The sequence below is a fragment of the Procambarus clarkii genome, chromosome 22, assembly GCF_040958095.1.
Source record: "Procambarus clarkii isolate CNS0578487 chromosome 22, FALCON_Pclarkii_2.0, whole genome shotgun sequence".
In the NCBI taxonomy this organism is placed as follows: Eukaryota; Metazoa; Arthropoda; class Malacostraca; order Decapoda; family Cambaridae; genus Procambarus; species Procambarus clarkii.
Window position 1 is genome coordinate 36904004 of NC_091171.1, and position 23090 is coordinate 36927093.

A 23090-nucleotide genomic window follows, 5' to 3' on the forward strand; every position below is an offset into this window, starting at 1 on the left:
CACACACACACACACACACACACACACACACACACACACACACACACACACACACACACACACACACACACACACACACACACACACATGGAGGTGTGGAGATGTGGTGGAGGCTGACTCCATACACAGTTTCAAGTGTAGATATGATTGAGCCCAATCGGCTCAGAAACCTGTACACCTGTTGATTGACGGTTGAGAGGCGGGCCCAAAGAGCCAGAGCTCAACTCCCGCAAGCATAATTGGGTGAGTACACACACACACACATACACACACGTAAGGCGAGTAAGGGGAGACATGATCACCATCTACAAAATCCTAAAATGAATTGACAGGGTGGAGAAAAACAAAGTATTTAGCATGAGCTGAACACGAATAAGTTGACGCAGATAGAAATTTAGCACCCAAATGAGCCACAGAGACATTAAAAATAACGTTTTCACTGTAAGATTAGTTAACAAATGACATGCATTAAATTAAAAAATGGTGTGGTGGAGGCAGACTCCATACACAGTTTCAACTATAGATAAGAGAGAGCCCAATAGACTCGTACACGAGTATACGATTTGTATACGAGTTGATTGACCGTTGAGAGGCGGGACCAAAGAGCCAAAGCTCAACCCCCCCCCAGCACAACTAGGTCAGTACAAGGTGAACACAGGTTCCACACCCACAGCGTCAACGGTAGCTATGATTGAACCCAATAGGCTCAGGAACCTGCTCCCCCAGTTGAGAGGCGGAACCAAAGAGCTGAACCTCAACCCCCCGCTAGCACAACTAGACGAGTAAACGCAAGCACACATACACCTTAAACATCATAGCCTGGTGGATAGCACACAGGACTCGTAATTCTGTGGCGCGGGTTCGATTCCCGCACTAGGCAGACATAAATGGGTAAAGTTTCTTTCACCCTGAATGCCCCTGTTACTTAGCAAGTAAATAGGTACATGGGAGTTAGTCAGCTGTCACGGGCTGCTTCCTGGTGTGTGTGTGTGTGGTGTGGGAAAAAAAAGTAGTTAGTAAACAGTTGATTGACAGTTGAGAGGCGAGCCGAAAGAGCAAAGCTCAACTCCCGCAAACACAACTAGGTGAATACACACACACACACACACACACATATATATATATATATATATATATATATATATATATATATATATATATATATATATATATAAATATATATATATATATATATATATATATATATATATATATATATATATATATATATATATATATATATATATATATATATACATCAATCCTCAGGGCTATGCATCAGTCATTATAACCACAACCAAAGCATCAATAAGGCAGCAGCGGCTTCAACCAATGGCATTAACTACTAATATTTCACCCCAGCTACAACCCATTCACTAAACTATGAATGTCAGGAGTTGGCAGTGAATAAGCGAGAGTGACAGGTACTGTTGACATTCTAAAATGGATGAATGGGCGTGTTTACGTGAGTGGATTGGGTGGGTAAAGGTGTGATTTGGTAGTATTGGGTAATCTGTGAATGGATACTCCAGTTGTGGTAATCTGTGCATGGATACTCCAGTTGTGGGTAATCTGTGAAAAGATACTCCAGTTGTGGTAATCTGTGAATGGATACTCTAGTTGAGGGTAATCTGTGAAAAGATACTTTGATTATAGGTAATATATGATATAATTATGAACAGTAAATTTCGTTGCTCATATATGAACGTGTTGGTTCGTAGATGTATAACAAATTTGTAAATTAATAAAGCAGTTGGTTGTACGTTGTTGACGGTAATATATATATATATATATATATATATATATATATATATATATATATATATATATATATATATGTATATATATATATATATATATATATATATATATATATATATATATATATATATATATATATATATATATATATATATATATATATATATATATATATATATATGAGAGACAGAGTTGTAAAGGAATTCCAAGCACTGTACACACCTGATATTACACACACACACACACCTGTCTTTCATCACACTACACATCTGACCTTTTACAATAACACACATCTGACCTTACCCTCATGCCTCTGCCTGGTTCTTGGCCTGCATCTTTTCACCTCCTCTACCTTCCTCTGCCTCACCTCACCTCCGCCACATATACACTCTCCTCATTAATAACAAAAATGCACTCACCCTCAAACACTGAATACAAATTAACATTATCCCTGAAAATACTACGAGACACCACAGATAATATCTGGGCATGCAGGTCATATTTAATCATTTTCACACTAACGTAATGCATCAAATGAACAAATTCACAAGGGATTTGTCTGGGATGCTCCCGGACGCAGGTTCGAATCCTCGTCACGGCCTTGTGGATTTGTTCATTTGATATTTATTCACGTTTGAAGACGTAATATTCTCCCTAGAATAGCTGGAAGTGTTCAGCTGAGTCGAGAAATTCTCCGTTAGCTTCTAAAATTGATAATTGAAAGAACAGATTTTTTTTGTAAAAAAAACACCAAAAAAATCACGTTATTCCATTAAAACTTTCCACGTTAGGTCAAAAATATGTATCTTCGATCGGAACACAGAAGGTGATCTTCTCAGGTATTACAATTTTCCCCTTAATTTAATAATTAATTAAAGTTTTGGAGTTACATAAAAGTTATTTTTTTTGGGGGGGGGGGGCGTGAAACTGTGATTTAACCAGTGAGATAAATATTGTGGTTAAGAGAGTCTTTAACACTTAACAGGATGAGACTAGTTATCTGTAGTTATATATATATATATTTTTTTCTTCCTGAATTGGTATCTAATTGTTAGTGAGAAGCCCCCCTATCCCCCCCTCCCCCTCCCAGAGCACTGACTGACTCACTTACACCCAAAACTCACACTCAACACCTGTACTGAACACATTTACACCCAACACTTACACTGAACGCACTTACACGCAGCCCATTTACACCCAACACACTTACACCCAACACTTACACTCAACACACACATAGGCCATTTGGACCCAACACACTTACACGCAACACTTACACTCAACACACACTTACACCCAACACTTACACACAACACACCCATAGGCCATTTGGACCCAACACACTTACACGCAACACTTACACTCAACACACACTAAACACACTTACACTCAACACTTACACTCAACACACACTAAACACACTTACACTCAGCACTTACACGCAACACTTACACCCAACACTTACACCCAACACTTACACTCAACACTTACACGCAACACTTACACTCAACACACACTAAACACACTTACACTCAACACTTACACTCAACACACACTAAACACACTTACACTCAGCACTTACACGCAACACTTACACTCAACACTTACACGCAACACTTACACGCAACACTTACACGCAACACTTACACTCAACACACACCCATCACACTCCCAACACACACCATCTCACACAGAACTTGTTTACACCCAATTAGAAATTTAACTCTGTCGTTTTCAGCGGAGATTCGAACCCCGAGAGCCTCAAAGCTCCTATAGCGACTTAAGAACCACTGTAAGGGGCTCAGTTCCACTCCGTGAATGGAATTGTGGATTCCATTACCTTCACGTGTTACTGAAGATCCAATATACTTCATAAATTAAAATTAAAATCATTGCTTTATTCAGCCATTGTTCAGGGAGCCGGTGGCTGAGCGGACAGAACACTGGACGCGTGATCCTGTGGTCCCGGGTTCGATCCCGGGCGCCGGCGAGAAACAATGGGCAGAGTTTTTTTCACCCTGATGCTCCTGTTACCTAGCAGTAAATAGGTACCTGGGAGTTAGTCAGCTGTCACGGGCGGCTTCCTGGGGGTGGAGGCCTGGTCGAGGACCGAGCCGCGGGGACACTAAAGCCCCGAAATCATCTCAAGATAACCTCAAGATAACCTCAAGATAACCTCTAGCCACTTAGAGGATTAAATTTCAATTTTTTTTCTTTGCTTACCTAATGGATCAAATTCTAATCCTATTGTCATATAGAGGATCTCTTGACAATGATTAGTACATTATCTATCAGGGTAAATAATGTTCTGGCTATCTATCAAATAACGAGAATTCAATACTCTACGCGAGAAGATACAGAAGATTACGCTAACATCTTCACTCTCTCCAATTAAAGAGGATCTAGTATTCTTCCGTCTGTCTTGAAGGCGGACGAGATCCTTCTTGTCCCGAAATATAAGGGATTATACCTCATCTCTTATAAGAGGTTAAATCTAATATTCTCTCTTTTATCTGGGACTGAGAATTAGGTCTTCTTTCTTAAAGAGCTGAATCCCATTATCTGGGAAAGAATTCAAAGTCTCTCATCCGTGTTTCAAAACTTTAATTCTGTTGTACGCCAAAAAAGGCTATTGAATTCCATCTTTTTTTCTTGCGAAATACAAATAAATATCCTCTTTACGGGAATAAATGAATTCGAAGTTTATTATCTCACGATGAAGCGAATCAGATCCCCCACCTCCCCGCAATGTGAGGATGGGAAAGAGGGGTGACGAGCAAACCCATAAAGGATTTAGATCCTTTAAATAAAAGGATGGGACACCGCCCCCCCCCCACAAATTAAGCAGTTTCCTCTAAACAAGAGATCCTGTGTACCTTGCCATGCAGACACAAGTAATCAGATTCTGTTTCCTGTGAAATGTTGAGGGGATTTAGAACTAAATTCACACTATCTTGGTTCCCTTCACTACTTTTGAGCGATGATTATGGGGGTTTTGATTCTTCTAACCCTCATGATACAATGGGTTCTGATTCCCTTCACTTCCTTATGGAAAGGAAATTTAGCGATGCGTCTTATATGAAGACACCATGGTGACCTTTGGAGCAGCTGGTACACTACGGTGACCTTTGGAGCAGCTGGTACACCATGGTGACCACTGGAGCAGCTGGTACACCGTGGTGACCTGTGGAGCAGCTGGTACACCATGGTGACCTCTGGAGCAGCTGGTACACCATGGTGACCTCTGGAGCAGCTGGTACACCATGGTGACCTGTGGAGCAGCTGGTACACCATGGTGACCTCTGGAGTAGCTGGTACACCATGGTGACCTCTGGAGCAGCTGGTACACCATGGTGACCTTTTTAGCAGCTGGTACACCACGGTGACCTTTGGAGAAGCTGGTACACCACGGTGACCTTTGGAGAAGCTGGTACACCATGGTGACCTTTGGAGAAGCTGGTACACCATGGTGACCTCTGGAGCAGCTGGAACACCGTGGTGACCACTGGAGCAGCTGGTACACCATGATGACCTCTGGAGCAGCTGGTACACCATGATGACCTCTGGAGCAGCTGGTACACCATGATGACCTCTGGAGCAGCTGGTACACCATGGTGACCTCTGGAGCAGCTGGTACACCATGATGACCTCTGGAGCAGCTGGTACACCATGGTGACCTCTGGAGCAGCTGGTACACCATGATGACCTCTGGAGCAGCTGGTACACCATGGTGACCTCTGGAGCAGCTGGTACACCATGGTGACCTCTGGAGCAGCTGGTACACCATGGTGACCTCTGGAGCAGCTGGAACACCGTGGTGACCACTGGAGCAGCTGGTACACCGTGGTGACCTGTGGAGCAGCTGGAACACCATGGTGACCTCTGGAGCAGCTGGTACACCATAAGACCTCTGGAGCAGCTGGTACACCGTGGCCACCTCTGGAGCAGCTGGTACACCGTGGCCACCTCTGGAGCAGCTGGTACACCATAAGACCTCTGGAGCAGCTGGTACACCGTGGCCACCTCTGGAGCAGCTGGCGAGGGTGGCCAGCTGGGGGGGGGGGCTTCAGGGCTACAGATGAAGCCGTAAATTGAACGCTTTATCCAGAAATCTTCAATCCCCTTAAATCAGAATCTCTTTAACAGCGCTTTGGAAAAGCAAGCAAGCAGGGAGGCAGGCAGGCAGGCAGGCAGGCAGGGACGCAGGCAGGCAGGGAGGCAGGCAGGCAGGCAGGCAGGCAAGCAGGCAGGCAGGCAGGCAGGCAGGCAAGCAGGGAGGCAGGCAGGCAGGCAAGCAGGGAGGCAGGCAGGCAGGCAGGCAGACAGGCAGACAGGCAAGCAGGCAGGCAGGCAGGCAGACAGGCAGACAGGCAGACAGGCAAGCAGGCAAGCAAGCAGGCAGGCAGGCAGGCAGGGACGCAGACAGGCAGACAGGCAAGCAGGCAGGCAGGCAGGCAGGGACGCAGACAGGCAGGCAGGCAGGCAGGCAAGCAGGCAGGCAGGCAAGCAGGCAGGCAGACAGGCAGACAGGCAGACAGGCAAGCAGGCAAGCAAGCAGGCAGGCAGGCAGGCAGGGACGCAGACAGGCAGACAGGCAAGCAGGCAGGCAGGCAGGCAGGCAGGCAGGGACGCAGACAGGCAGGCAGGCAGGCAGGCAGGCAGGCAGGCAGGCAGGCAGGCAAGCAGGCAGGCAGACAGGCAGTGCGAGAGAACAAGAGAAGAATTTAAACACCGTCCTCAGTTTTCACGTAGATGTCGCAAGACATAAGGAAAACAAGACAATAAACAAGACAAGAGAATAAACAAAGCATCAATCAACCAAGTGACTGGATCTAGGGAACAATGCAGAAAATAGAATTAGGGATTAGGATTTGTCTCTGGGTTATCCTGTAGTGATGACACTGTCAAGTAGGATATGTAGGGCTTGGCTGACGACGGGGATAAAGCAGTGGGATTAATTAGGACTCCGTGCATGGAGGCTGACTCCATACAGTTTTAAATGTAGGTATGATAGAGCCCAGTAGGTTCAGGAACCTGTACACCAGTTGATTGATCTGTTGAGAGGCGGGACCAAAGAGCCAAAGCTCAACCCGCGCAAGCACAAATAGGTGAGTACAAATAGGTGAGTACACACACGCCACCCAGCCACTTGGGGGCTGGTGGCTGAGTGGACAGCACGCTGGGCACGTAATCCTGTGGCCCGAGTTTGATTCCCGAATCAGGTAGAAACAAATGGGCAAAAGTTTCTTTCACCCTGATGCTCTGTTACCTAGCAGTAAATAGGTACCTGGGAGTTAGACAGCTGTTACGGAGCTGCTTCCTCTGTGTGTGTGTGTGTGTAAGTGTGTGTGTGTGTGTGTGTGTGTGTGTGTGTGTGTGTGTGTGTGTGTGTGTGTGTGGTAACAGTTGATTGTTTAACAGTTGAGAGGCGGGCCGAAAGAGCAGAGGCTGAACCCCCGCAAGACACAACCAGGTGCACACAACAAGGTGAACACAACCAGGTGCACACAACAAAGTGAACACAACCAGGTGCACACAACAAGGTGAACACAACCAGGTGCACACAACAAGGTGAACACAACCAGGTGCACACAACAAGGTGAACACAACCAGGTGCACACAACAAAGTGAACACAACCAGGTGCACACAACAAAGTGAACACAACCAGGTGCACACAACAAAGTGAACACAACCAGGTGCACACAACAAGGTGAACACAACCAGGTGCACACAACAAAGTGAACACAACCAGGTGCACACAACAAGGTGAACACAACCAGGTGCACACAACAAGGTGAACACAACCAGGTGCACACAACAAGGTGAACACAACCAGGTGCACACAACAAAGTGAACACAACCAGGTGCACACAACAAAGTGAACACAACCAGGTGCACACAACAAAGTGAACACAACCAGGTGCACACAACAAGGTGAACACAACCAGGTGCACACAACAAAGTGAACACAACCAGGTGCACACAACAAAGTGAACACAACCAGGTGCACACAACAAAGTGAACACAACCAGGTGCACACAGCCGTGCACCTCGGCGTGAACATCGGGTGATTGCAGGCAGCGTGGCGCGGGAGATCGTGGCGCAGGTAAACACAACTTGCGGGAGAGTGTGTGTGTGTGTGTGGATACACACACACACACACACACACACACACACACACACACAGACCATTGTCTTGTGATGATGGTGACCAACATGATGGTCACAAGACCATTGTCTTGTGACCATCGTGTTGGGTGGACGTGGGTTGGGAGCTCCTGTCTCACTAGTGGAGTGGGAGGGGTAATCAGGCAGCTTCGAAGTGAAAAAGTGTGTACAAGTGAATGAAAAAACCTTGAGTTTTGGCCAGAGCCATAAAGTAGTGAAGAAAAACAGTTTAAATAGCGTAATTCAAAATAGTTGTAGTATTGTGGCAGTGTGTAGTGTGGAGCAGACCTCACCGACCTCTGACCGCGTGACCTCACCCCGGCAGCAACCCTCCTACCACCACGGGGACGACGCTTGGAGATTCACTCACCTATTGTGTTAGCAGGACGGTAAGATACTTGGAACCCCTGTGGGTAAGGTTGCATTATAGCAATGACTAGGTCAGGAAGGGCGTCTAGGTCCAGCAGTATTATGATTGAGGAAGAAGATAGGTTTGTGGAGAAGATGATTGGGAAATTTGTAGAGAAGAGGGATGTTTGGATAGGTGATCTAATCCAGGGGATTAAAAGTGAAGTCTTTAATAAGATACAGGGCGAGGTTCAAAGACTCAAACAAGAGTTTATGGATTATATTCAAGAGGAAATCAGGAAGAGCAGGGTAGAATGGCAAGGAGAAATATCTAGGCTTACTAATGAATTTGGCAGGAATAAGGGAAGCTTGGCAGGGGAAGGGGAAGTAGTAGTAGTAGGTGGAGTAGCGGGTGTAGGAGGGGTGGGGGTCAGCCAGGGAGAGGGCCACCAGCATGACCCTGAACTGAGAAAGAGGACAATCATAATCCATGGATTACTTGAAGCCAGGGCACCATCGAGGCAGGAAAGGATGGAGATTGAGGATTTGGAACTACAGGGGATCTTGAGAGACATGAGAGCCCAGATGGCAGGGAATGAGGTGCAAGTCCACCGACGCATTGGACCATACAACTGTAACAGGAAACGACCTGTCCTGGTACAGTTCACTAACGAAGAGGCAGTGGATTACATACTGCATCACAAACACCTACTCAGAGGTAGCGAAAATTACTACAACGTATTTATTGACAAATTCATGACGAAGGAGGAACAGATTGCCCACAGAGCAAGCAAACAACAATACGACTCTTCCCATTTGAGCGCAGCTACACACCCCAGTGCTAATCCACCCCATGCTAACCAGCTCACACGTGCTTCTCAGGTCACCCCTTTCCCAAATCAGCCGCCCCTGCTTATCTCCCCAGCACATCCCTTGACCCCTCTGACCCCACTGGAGTCAAATTCATCCCACATTCCAAGGACCCCCTCATCACCTCAACCCCCAAAACCCGTCCTGCCCTCGTCCCCTCAACCCCCAAAACCCACCCAGCTCTCATCTCCTCAACCCCCAAATCCCATCCAGACCTCATCCCCTCAACCCCAAGAACCCACCCAGACCTCATCCCCTCAACACCCAAAGCCTACCCTGCCCTCACCCCTCCTCATCCCCTCTCCTTCCATGTGACCCCCCACCCTTGCGAGGGAGGTGGGAGGTCCCCCCCACCCCCTCTATCCATCCCCCTCCCAACCTCTCAACCTCTATCTGTCTCCCAACCTTACGCCATCTCCCAACCCCTCTATGCCCTCCCTAATCTTCAGACCCAGTATGCCCTTCCTACTCCAGACCTACCTACCCAGGCCCTACCCCAGACCCTCCTACCTACCTTCCTAGAAGCCCAGCCCCCAGTAGCCCCCCAAGCACCCCTCCTGAACTCTTTCACCCCCCATACACCCCCCGGACCCCCCCAGACACCCCCTGGATCCCCCCGGACATCCCCCGGACCCTCCCCGCCCCCAGTCATCCCCCAGACACCCCCCAGATCCCCCAGATCCCCTCTGCCCCCAGTCACCCCCCAGACATCCCCCAGATCCCCCCAGACCCCCAGAGAAAGGGAGAACTCTGGTACAAGAGTTTCCATGAAGAATCTCAAGGTTTGGTACACCAATGCTGATGGGGTATCTAATAAAGCAGAAGAGATAAAAGAAAGAGTGAGTGAAGCAGATCCTGACATAGTTGCAATTGTGGAAACTAAAATTAATGACATGATCTCAGATGCTATCTTTCCTGAAGGGTACCAGGTGATACGAAAAGAGAGGACACAGAGACAGGGAGGGGGAGTAGCACTCCTAATAAAGCGGAAATGGAAGTTTGAAGACCTGGGAAATCGAGTTACCAATGAGTGCACAAGCTTCATACATGGAACTCTGACAGTAGATGGGAGGAAGATTGTGATCATGGTAATCTACAATCCCCCACCAAACAGTAGAAGACCCAGGCAGGAGTATGATGACAACAACAAAGCATGTATTGATGAACTGCAGAAGGCAGCAACACTAGCCCACAGAATGAGAGCGAAGCTGCTGATCATGGGGGACCTAAATCATGGAGAGATAAATTGGGAATCAAGGAATCCCCATGGAGGGGATGAAACGTGGGGAGCAAAATTAGTAGATGTTATAGACAGGAATTTCCTGACACAACATGTGAAGGAAGACACAAGGGAAAGAGGAGGAGATGCACCGAGCCTATTAGACCTGATTTTCACCCAGAACGTAGAAGATATCGAGAATTTAGAGCATGAAATACCTCTAGGGGCCAGTGACCATTGTGTCCTAGTCTTTGACTACATGATGGAATTCAAAATTATGACCATGGGACAAGAGATCTGGGAAAGGAGAGCTGACTACAGGAAAGGGGACTATATGAGGATAAGGGACTATCTGGGTGAAGTGCAGTGGGAGGAAGAAATTAGAGGAAAAACAGTCCAAGATATGATGGACCTAGTCATACAGAAATGCCAGGAGGCCGAAGAGAGATTTATACCAACGGTAAAGGGAAAAAATAAGAAGGAATATAATAACCCATGGTTTAATAGACAGTGTCAGGAAGCAAAAATGGCCAGCAGGCGGGAGTGGAGGAAGTACAGAAGACAAAGAACAGAGGACAACAGAAGCAGATACAACAGAGCTAGGAACGATTACATTAACATAAGACGAACATCGGAAAGGGACTATGAGAACGATATTGCAATCAAAGCGAAAAAACAACCTAAGTTACTACACAGTCATATAAGAAGAAAAATGTCGGTGAACGACCAAGTGACAAGACTAAGGAAGACAGAGGGGGCATATACTGAAAGTGACAAGGAAATCTGCGAGGCACTGAATGCCAGTTTCCATGGAGTGTTCACTACCGAGCCTGAGCAGCTCCCATTGTTGGAAGGGGTTACCCTAGATGAAAGACTATCAGATATAGAGGTGACAGCAGAGGAGGTAATGAAACAGTTGACAACTCTAGATGCAACTAAAGCAGTTGGACCAGACAAAGTATCACCGTGGATACTAAAAGAAGCAGCACAGGCCCTCAGCGTGCCTCTGGCAATGATCTTTAATGAGTCACTTATGTCAGGAGAATTGCCCAGTTGCTGGAGGAAGGCAAATGTCGTGCCGATCTTCAAGAAAGGAGATAGGGAGGAGGCACTTAACTACAGACCTGTATCACTGACAAGCATCCCCTGTAAAATACTGGAAAGAATAATTAGGCTACGACTGGTTGCACACCTGGAGAACATTAGGTTTGTGAACAAACATCAACATGGGTTCTGGACAGGGAAATCGTGCCTAACAAACCTTCTGGAATTCTATGATAAAATAACGAGGATAAGACAGGACAGAGATGGTTGGGCAGACTGCATATTTCTGGACTGCCAAAAAGCCTTTGATACAGTACCGCACATGAGACTGCTGTTCAAGCTCGAGAGGCAGGCGGGGGTGGGGGGAAAGGTCCTAGAATGGATAAGGAACTACCTAACAGGAAGGAGCCAAAGAGTTACGGTAAGGGGCGAGAAGTCGGACTGGCGAACAGTAACAAGTGGAGTACCACAAGGATCGGTGCTGGGACCAATTCTATTTCTTGTGTATGTTAACGACATGTTTACAGGCGTAGAGTCCTACATGTCGATGTTTGCGGATGATGCAAAGTTGATGAGAAGAGTTGTGACAGATGAGGATTGCAGGATCCTCCAAGAGGACCTGAACAGATTGCAGAGATGGTCAGAGAAATGGCTACTAGAATTCAACACGAGCAAATGTAAAGTTATGGAAATGGGACTAGGAGATAGGAGACCAAAGGGACAGTACACAATGAAGGGGAACAGCCTACCTGTAACGACGCGTGAAAGAGACCTGGGGGTGGACGTAACACCTAATCTATCTCCTGAGGCACATATTAATAGGATAACGACAGCAGCGTACTCTACACTGGCAAAAGTTAGAACATCATTCAGAAACCTAAGTAAGGAGGCATTTAGGGCGCTTTACACTGCCTACGTAAGGCCAGTCTTAGAGTATGCCGCCTCATCATGGAGTCCCCATCTGAAGAAGCATATAATGAAACTGGAAAAGGTTCAGAGGTTTGCAACGAGACTCGTCCCAGAGCTACGAGGGATGGGGTATGAAGAGCGCCTGAGGGAACTGTGCCTTACGACACTAGAAAGAAGAAGGGAGAGGGGGGACATGATAGGAACGTATAAGATACTCAGAGGAATTGACAGAGTGGACATAGACGAAATGTTCACACGGAATAGTAACAGAACGAGAGGACATGGATGGAAGCTTGAAACTCAGATGAGTCACAGAGATGTAAGGAAGTTTTCTTTTAGCGTGAGAGTAGTGGGGAAATGGAATGCACTTCAGGAACAGGTTGTGGAAGCAAATACTATTCATAATTTTAAAACCAGGTATGATAGGGAAATGGGACAGGAGTCATTGCTGTAAACAACCGATGCTCGAAAGGCGGGATCCAAGAGTCAATGCTCGATCCTGCAAGCACATATAGGTGAGTACATATAGGTGAGTACACACACACACACACACACACACACACACACACTATCACACCATCACACTTTACTCTCAAACTTTACGCTTTTTCCTGTATGAAATTGCCAATAGTGGATCTAACCCTCAATGAATTACCTCCAAATTGGAGAAAGTAACGAGAAGGACGTAATATGAAAGGACTTTCTATTTTCTATTTTTTCTATTTTCTATTTTTTCTATTTTCTATTTTTTCTATTTTCTATTTTTTCTATTTTCTATTTTTTCTATTTTCTATTTTTTCTATTTTCGAACTTTCTTTTTTTCCGCAAAACAATCGCTTAACTCTCTGTTAACTGCTTGCTGAACAGGCACAGCAGGTGTAAGGGAGTGTGTCCAAACGTCTCATCGTGCCCGGGAATCGAACCCTCTGGCCCATGTGGATGATATGAGTCGACTGGACTGGCCAATACCGAGGCCTCTACCGTGGGTCACACTGCGTCCGTGGGTCACACTGTGCGTCCGTGGGTCACACTGTGCGTCCGTGGCCCTCACTGTGTCCGTGGCCCTCACTGCGTCCGTGGCCCTCACTGTGTCCGTGGCCCTCACTGCGTCCGTGGCCCTCACTGTGTCCGTGGCCCTCACTGTGTCCGTGGCCCTCACTGTGTCCGTGGCCCTCACTGTGTCTGTGGCCCTCACTGTGTCCGTGGCCCTCACTGTGTCTGTGGCCCTCACTGTGTCCGTGGCCCTCACTGTGTCTGTGGCCCTCACTGTGTCCGTGGCCCTCACTGTGTCCGTGGCCCTCACTGTGTCCGTGGCCCTCACTGTGTCTGTGGCCCTCACCTCACCTTTGCCGGGGGTTCGATCCCGGAACTATGTGATGTTATGGTACAACAAAATGTGAGGCTTTAGTACCATAATCTGATGCAATAGTGCAGCTATATGTAATTTTATAGTGGACTTAATCGGTTAGTTATACGGTGTGTGTAATTATATATATATATATATATATATATATATATATATATATATATATATATATATATATATATATATATATATATATATATATATATATATGATGTTTAACAACGCAGTTCGATGTTTGTTTGCGATGTTATCTTGTGTGTGTCTTTTTTAAACAATCAAACATCCTCTTTCAATCCAACCAGGATTCTTGTTTTTAAGTAATCTGTAATCCCTTTATAAAAAATCGGATTAAATACTTTCAAACAGATGAATTCCATTTGGCTGTATTTTAAACAATTGAATACCGTACCTTCATGCAGGTGGATGCAGGTGGATGCAGGTGGATGCAGGTGGATGCAGGTGGATGCAGTGTTTTGAGTGGACATTGTCTTCCAATATCGAGTGTGAAGTGCGCTATATTTAATTTAAAATCCCCCGGCCTATTTTATAAGTCACTTTCATGCAAATTTTAATGTGTGTCCCGACCCGCTTGTGAGTCCACGGCGAGCTTCAGCTCCTGGACCCCTAATTGCAATGGCTCTAGACCCCTCTTCCTTTATATTATATTCTTGAAAGTGTGTATGGCGTTATAATTTCCTCCTCTCACTCCTCTAGCACTACAGAGGAGCTTGTCTACCTGTCTTGTGACAGGTTCGAGGCTCTATACAATGTTCTCTCTTCTCGTGCTCTTGTTTATAGTAAACAAGAGTCACTGCTCTCTAAGACTCTTGTGTGTATAAGTCAGAGTAGTGGCGAGAAGCGTCATATGTAGGAAGTATCTATGGATATGGATATGTATTATGTATGCATATACGTATACGAGGCACTATGTATGAAACTACCAATACGTTGCTTCGAGCAGAATGGAGTACAGTATATACATACCAATACATGTTGACAGCCAAATACATTCATTTCTGTGTTCATATATTACCCCGTCTGTGTACATAAATCACTCCCTCTGAATACATAAATCATATATAAATCCTTCCTCTCCATATACTCCCCCTATACCATCCCCCAAATACCTTCCCGTGTCTCTGTATGCTCCATATACCATACCTTCACCATAGATGCCTTTCCCTTACCCATATGACTATTCCAAACGCCCATACCTCACCATTCTTTATTATTAACACACTAACTGCACCCGGCCACACGTTGCTGTGGCTCAGCTAGCAACCCTCCCCCTGTTCCCCCATTCTCCCCACCATTTTCCCCTTCCCTGTTCCGTCGTTTTCCCCACCATTACTCTCACCCCTATCCCCTCGTCCTCCCCATCATCCCCCACTCCCATCCCCTCGTCCTCCCCACCATTCCCCACTCCCTCGTCCGATGCATTCCCAAATGATCTGATGTTAGCATCAGAAAAATGGGAACATCAAATGATCTGATGTTTCCAAAACTGAAAAAAATAAGAACAGTTAAAAGAAATGAAATGGAAAAACAATGAAAATAAAAAATAAACTATACTCACGAAATGAACGGTATGGTAAGCAACACAGCTCAATTGCAACGCAATGTCACACAAAATAATTTAATCAAAATGAAAATCAATCGAAATCTATGAAAATTCAGTTTATCAATGCAATCGGAAACATTGAAATGGAATCATAACATATTTAGTATAGCGTGTGTTGCTTTTACGTGCAACAGACGGTGCTGTTTAAAAAAAACACGTTTTTACCTGTCACAGGTGTGGCATCTATATAGTAGGTATATAAAAACACGCGCGTATTCGAATGGAACGTTGTGTCAAAATTTCAAAGCAATCGGTGAATAACTTTCGTAGATTAGCGATATTGAACAAACGAACATTTACACTTTTATTTATATAGATTTAGATACATCTTTATTTATGTATTTATGTAGTTGCGTTAGACTATATGAAGGGGAGTACAGAGTGTGTCAAGAACTAGCTACCCTAGACTATATGAAGGGGAGTACAGAGTGTGTCAAGAACTAGCTACCCTAGACTATATGAAGGGGAGTACAGAGTGTGTCAAGAACTAGCTACCCTAGACTATATGAAGGGGAGTACAGAGTGTGTCAAGAACTAACTAGCTGCCCTAGACTATATGAAGGGGAGTACAGAGTGTGTCAAGAACTAGCTACCCTAGACTATATGAAGGGGAGTACAGAGTGTGTCAAGAACTAGCTACCCTAGACTATATGAAGGGGAGTACAGAGTGTGTCAAGAACTAGCTACCCTAGACTATATGAAGGGGAGTACAGAGTGTGTCAAGAACTAGCTACCCTAGACTATATGAAGGGGAGTACAGAGTGTGTCAAGAACTAACTAGCTGCCCTAGACTATATGAAGGGGAGTACAGAGTGTGTCAAGAACTAACTAGCTGCCCTAGACTATATGAAGGGGAGTACAGAGTGTGTCAAGAACTAGCTACTCTAGACTATATGAAGGGGAGTACAGAGTGTGTCAAGAACTAGCTACCCTAGACTATATGAAGGGGAGTACAGAGTGTGTCAAGAACTAGCTACCCTAGACTATATGAAGGGGAGTACAGAGTGTGTCAAGAACTAGCTACCCTAGACTATATGAAGGGGAGTACAGAGTGTGTCAAGAACTAGCTACCCTAGACTATATGAAGGGGAGTACAGAGTGTGTCAAGAACTAGCTACCCTAGACTATATGAAGGGGAGTACAGAGTGTGTCAAGAACTAGCTACCCTAGACTATATGAAGGGGAGTACAGAGTGTGTCAAGAACTAGCTACCCTAGACTATATGAAGGGGAGTACAGAGTGTGTCAAGAACTAGCTACCCTAGACTATATGAAGGGGAGTACAGAGTGTGTCAAGAACTAGCTACTCTAGACTATATGAAGGGGAGTACATTGAACTATTTACGTGATGTTAAAAGTTCCCATCACACAGGATGGTCAGTCATACAGGGTCATGTGATCAGTAGTCTACTCTGGTAAACTCTGGGTACATTATGAGGATATCATCAAGAACACGAGAGTTAATAAAGTAATTGCAAAGCTCCAGGTATCCCATACTGGCGGGTCAGAAGGGTCTAAGTACTGGGCATTCAGTGATGTAGTGCGGGAGATCATGCCGCAGTTCCTGCTCACAGAGTTTGCACCTGGAGTGCTCAGGATTGGGAGATCCGTTACCTGTAGCCACCTGTCACAGGTAACGGTAACCCAACCTGATCCTGGCAACCACTGTGTCGCACAGTCTGGTCGACGTTTTGTGCTGACCATAAACATAGGTTTCAGATCTGAACCAATCATAGCCTTTTATGCTGGCGTTTTCAGGCCTTTGGAAGTCAGTAATTTCTCTGGTATTGGAACTGAGTGTTTGGAACAATGTAGTCTTGACAAAATAGATGGCGGATGCCTGGGTCTAATTCAACTTCATCTTCGTTACACGCTAATTTGGCTGCAATGTCTGTGTCATTACGATGGGTTATATTGATGGGTGATGGTATCCATACCAGAGAGATTCCGAACCCTTTATTATGGGCAGCGATCAGGTCATTAATTATTGATATTATGAGGCTCTTCCTTTCTCTCCCCCCTGAACCCTCCTCCCCCCTTCATCCGAACCCACCGCCCCCCACTCTCCAAACACAACAAACAGGTCAACCCCTCCCCCCTCCAAACACAACAAACAGGTCAACCCCTCCCCCCCTCCAAACACAACAAACAGGTCAACCCCTCCCCCCCTCCAAACACAACAAACAGGTCAACCCCCCCCCTCCAAACACAACAAACAGGTCAACCTCCTCCCCCTCCAAACACAAACAGGTCAACCCCTCCCCCTCCAAACACAACAAACAGGTCAACCCCCCCTCCAAACACAACAAACAGGTCAACCTCCTCCCCCTCCAAACACAAACAGGTCAACCTCCTCCCCTTCCAAACACAAACAGGTCAACCCCTCCCCCTCCAAACACAAACAGGTCAACCTCCTCCCCCTCCAAACACAAACAGGTCAACCCCTCCCCCTCCAAACACAACAAACAGGTCAACCCCTCCCCCTCCAAACACAACAAACAGGTCAACCCCTCCCACCCTCCAAACACAACAAACAGGTCAACCCCTCCCCCCCTCCAAACACAACAAACAGGTCAACCCCTCCCCCTCCAAACACAAACAGGTCAACCCCTCCCCCTCCAAACACAAACAGGTCAACCCCTCCCCTTCCAAACACAACAAACAGGTCAACCTCCTCCCCCTCCAAACACAAACAGGTCAACCCCTCCCCCCTCCAAACACAACAAACAGGTCAACCTCCTCCCCCTCCAAACACAAACAGGTCAACCCCTCCCCCTCCAAACACAAACAGGTCAACCTCCTCCCCCTCCAAACACAAACAGGTCAACCTCCTCCCCCTCCAAACACAAACAGGTCAACCCCTCCCCCCCTCCAAACACAACAAACAGGTCAACCCCTCCCCCCTCCAAACACAACAAACAGGTCAACCCCTCCCCCCTCCAAACACAACAAACAGGTCAACCCCTCCCCCCCTCCAAACACAACAAACAGGTCAACCCCTCCCCCTCCAAACACAAACAGGTCAACCTCCTCCCCCTCCTAACACAAACAGGTCAACCTCCTCCCCCTCCAAACACAAACAGGTCAACCCCTCCCCCCTCCAAACACAAACAGGTCAACCCCTCCCCCTCCAAACACAAACAGGTCAACCTCCTCCCCCTCCAAACACAAACAGGTCAACCCCTCCCCCCTCCAAACACAACAAACAGGATGTCAACAAATGCGGATGGAATACATAATTAAAAAGCGGAGTGGACCAATTTCCTGCCTCGCCGCTCCCTCTCGCGGACGGAATGGTAAACAAAAAATTATTAGCGTTTGTAAACATCCTGTCGCAGCCGAGAGCGCTTCCGACGGCCCTCACTGCGTCCGTGGGTCACACTGCGTCCGTGGGTCACACTGCGTCCGTGGGTCACACTCTGCGTCCGTGGGTCACACTCTGCGTCCGTGGGTCACACTGCGTCCGTGGGTCACACTCTGCGTCCGTGGGTCACACTGTGCGTCCGTGGGTCACACTGCGTCCGTGGGTCACACTGTGCGTCCGTGGGTCACACTGTGCGTCCGTGGGTCACACTGCGTCCGTGGGTCACACTGCGTCCGTGGCCCTCACTGTGTCCGTGGGTCACACTGTGCGTCCGTGGGTCACCCTCTGTGTCCGTGGGGTCACACTGTGTGTCCGTGGGTCACACTGTGTCCGTGGCCCTCACTGTGTCCGTGGGTCACACTGTGCGTCCGTGGGTCACCCTCTGTGTCCGTGGGTCACTGTGAGTCCGTGGGTCAAACTGTGTCCGTGGCCCTCACTGTGTCCGTGGGTCACACTGTGCGTCCGTGGGTCACACTGTGTCCGTGGCCCTCACTGCGTCCGTGGCCCTCACTGCGTCCGTGGCCCTCGCTGCGTCCGTGGCCCTCACTGTGTCCGTGACCCTCACTGTGTCCGTGGCCCTCACTGTGTCCGTGGCCCTCACTGCGTCCGTGGCCCTCACTGTGTCCGTGGCCCTCACTGCGTCCGTGGCCCTCACTGTGTCCGTGGCCCTCACTGCGTCCGTGGCCCTCACTGCGTCCGTGGCCCTCACTGTGTCCGTGGCCCTCACTGCGTCCGTGGCCCTCACTGTGTCCGTGGCCCTCACTGTGTCCGTGGCCCTCACTGTGTCCGTGGCCCTCACTGTGTCCGTGGCCCTCACTGTGTCCGTGGCCCTCACTGCGTCCGTGGCCCTCACTGCGTCCGTGGCCCTCACTGCGTCCGTGGCCCTCACTGTGTCCGTGGCCCTCACTGCGTCCGTGGCCCTCACTGCGTCCGTGGCCCTCACTGCGTCCGTGGCCCTCACTGTGTCCCTGGCCCTCACTGTATCCGTGGCCCTCACTCTGTCCGTGGCCCTCACTGTGTCCGTGGCCCTCACTGTGTCCGTGGCCCTCACTGTGTCCGTGGCCCTCACTGTGTCCGTGGCCCTCACTGTGTCCGTGGCCCTCACTGTGTCCCTGGCCCTCACTGTGTCCGTGGCCCTCACTGTGTCCGTGGCCCTCACTGTGTCCGTGGCCCTCACTGTGTCCGTGGCCCTCACTGTGTCCGTGGCCCTCACTGCGTCCGTGGCCCTCACTGCGTCCGTGGCCCTCACTGTGTCCGTGGCCCTCACTGCGTCCGTGGCCCTCACTGTGTCCGTGGCCCTCACTGTGTCCGTGGCCCTCACTGTGTCCGTGGCCCTCACTGTGTCCGTGGCCCTCACTGCGTCCGTGGCCCTCACTGCGTCCGTGGCCCTCACTGCGTCCGTGGCCCTCACTGCGTCCTTGGCCCTCACTGCGTCCGTGGCCCTCACTGTGTCCGTGGCCCTCACTGCGTCCGTGGCCCTCACTGCGTCCGTGGCCCTCACTGCGTCCGTGGCCCTCACTGTGTCCCTGGCCCTCACTGTGTCCGTGGCCCTCACTGTGTCCGTGGCCCTCACTGTGTCCCTGGCCCTCACTGTGTCCGTGGCCCTCACTGTGTCCGTGGCCCTCACTGTGTCCGTGGCCCTCACTGCGTCCGTGGCCCTCACTGCGTCCGTGGCCCTCACTGCGTCCGTGGCCCTCACTGTGTCCGTGGCCCTCACTGCGTCCGTGGTCCTCACTGCGTCCGTGGCCCTCACTGCGTCCGTGGCCCTCACTGTGTCCCTGGCCCTCACTGTGTCCGTGGCCCTCACTGTGTCCGTGGCCCTCACTGTGTCCCTGGCCCTCACTGTGTCCGTGGCCCGCACTGTGTCCGTGGCCCTCACTGTGTCCGTGGCCCTCACTGCGTCCGTGGCCCTCACTGCGTCCGTGGCCCTCACTGCGTCCGTGGCCCTCACTGTGTCCGTGGCCCTCACTGCGTCCGTGGCCCTCACTGCGTCCGTGGCCCTCACTGCGTCCGTGGCCCTCACTGTGTCCGTGGCCCTCACTGTGTCCGTGGCCCTCACTGTGTCCGTGGCCCTCACTGTGTCCGTGGCCCTCACTGTGTCCGTGGCCCTCACTGTGTCCGTGGCCCTCACTGTGTCCGTGGCCCTCACTGCGACTAGTGATACTATTATCAGCAGTTACATTATATTTTGGAGTACTAAAGGAATGCTAAATATTCCTTTGTTTAGTTGTCACTCATTACGTGTTTATTGCATTCGAATCTGAAATCACACAAGGAACGATGGGTATTGAAACACACAGAAAACCCTGTCGTAGCTCCGTCGATTAAGGCAGCGTCTGGGATGCTCCCGGACGCAGGTTCGAATCCTCGTCACGGCCCTTGGGGATTTGTTCATGGTTATTGAAGTCAAACTATTTGATGCCATTAAATATAACTGATAAAGAAAATACAGTTACATACAATACACAAATAAAATAGAAACATTCAGAATATAACAATTTCTTGGGAATATTATCTTGATTTTATTATTAATGAAACATAAAAGATGCAAATAATGGCCAGAGTGTAGGAACGACATAGCCAAGACAACTCGACCACGTCGTGGCTTAGTTGGCTACATCGTGAGTGTCTGGGAACACCCACGAGCCTATAAGTTCGAGCCCTCACAACGGCTCCTACGAGAAGTTCTGATTAACAGTAGTCACAATGCTGTTGTGTTTAATGGCATATAATGATTGCGTGAGTGTGTGTAAATGTCAATATTAGAATAAAAATGAAGCAAACTCGTATACAAAAGTCTGTATAATGTCAGATAATAGCAAAATAAATGGCGGTAATGGCCCACCAGTCCTGCTTAAGATCGTTAATTACAGAGGAATTTTCTTTGGAATTATTTGGGTTTTGTTTGATGGCGGAAGTTGAAGAGGACTTCTGCTGGTCATAATAGTGAGGCAACTGTCTCTCCGGAGGTCTATAATACAACACAACTTCCTGTATGGTTGTATTAGTTGCCGGGGCATGTGTTAAACTGTGGACGAAAGGGTTACTGTATTCATCAGAATGTATTCTCACCTATTTGTGCCTGCAGCATCGAGAATTAGCTCTAGGGCCCCGCCTTTATTGCCGCTGGTTGTTTAAAGCAATGACTCATGTTCTATTTCCTTCATTTTTTGTTTTTTCATTTTTTGTTTTGTGTTGCATTTGTCCGCTACTCTCACGCTAAATGAAAACTTTCTAATATCTCTGTGACTCATCTGAGTTTCAAGCTTCCATCCATGCCCCCCTTGTTCTATTGCTATTCAGTGTGAATATTTAATCTATTTCCACCCTGTCAATCTCCATAAGTATTTTGTACGTCTGTATCAAGTCTCTCCCACCTTTTCTCTTTTTTCTATGGTCGTCAGGTTCAGTTCCTTCAGCTGCTCTTCATATCTCATCCCTCGCAATTCTGGGACGAGCCTCGTCGTAAACTTTTTCCAGTTTCCTTATGTGTTTCTTCAGGTGGGGACTCCATGATGGGGCTGCATACTCTAAGACTGGTCTTACCTAGACAGTGTAAAAGAGCTCTAAATGCCTCCTCACTTAGATTCCTGAATGGCGTTCTAACTTTTGTCAGTGTAGAGTACGCTGCTGTCGTTATCCTATTTAGATGTGCCTCAGGAGTTAGGTTAGGTGCTACGTCCACTCCCAGGTCTCTTTCCAAGTCATCACAGGTAGGTAGTTTCCCTTCATTGTGTACTGTCCCTTTGGTCTCCTGTCGCCTGTTCCTATTTGCATATCTTTACACTTGGTCGTGTTGAACTCCAGTAGCCATTTCTCAATAGCTTGCTCAAGTCCTCTTGGAGGATGCTACTATCCTCATCTGTCACAGCTCGTCTCATTAATTTCGCATCTTCTGCAATTTATCGACATATAGGACTCAACTTCTGTTCATATGTTATTTATATATATATATAAGAAATAGAAGTGGTCCCAGCACCGATCCTTGAGGAACTCCGCTTGTTACTGTTCGCCAGTCTGGATTGTCGCACCTGACTGTTACTCTGTTATTTACTGGGTGTGCATCTCTGAATGTGTGTGTGCATTTACTATTTGTATTTACTATGTCTATCTGCAGAATCGAGCTATTAGCACTTGGGTCCCGCCTTTGTAACCAATTTATTTTTTCCTCAATTATGTCTACTAACACACACACACACACACACACACACACACACACACACACACACACACACACACACACCCCAGGAAGCAGCCCGCAGCAGCTGTCTAACTCCCTGGTACCTATTTACTGCTAGGTGAACAGGGCACCAAGGTGAAAAAAATCTGCCCATTTGTTTCAGCCTCCGCCGGAGATCCAACCCTGGCCTTTAGGATTACGAATACAAATCGCTGCCCACCTAGTCACCAGGCCCCTACA

General features: G+C 47.9%; 2 protein-coding genes across 2 annotated transcripts in view; one reads left to right on the forward strand and one right to left on the reverse strand.

The window, feature by feature from the left end:
• Window positions 1–23090, forward strand: part of LOC138367363 (uncharacterized) — a 293394-nt gene that overhangs the window by 46803 nt on the left and 223501 nt on the right. The window lies entirely within an intron of this gene.
• LOC138367519 (uncharacterized) lies at window positions 4823–5635 on the reverse strand. Its single transcript, XM_069329202.1, has one exon. The coding sequence runs from the start codon at window positions 5633–5635 to the stop codon at window positions 4823–4825; it is 813 nt and encodes a 270-aa protein (XP_069185303.1).

Coding starts and splice junctions, on each gene's coding strand:
- LOC138367519 (XM_069329202.1), bottom strand. CDS start 5,635: ATGGTGTTCCAGCTGCTCCACAGGTCACCACGGTGTACCAGCTGCTCC.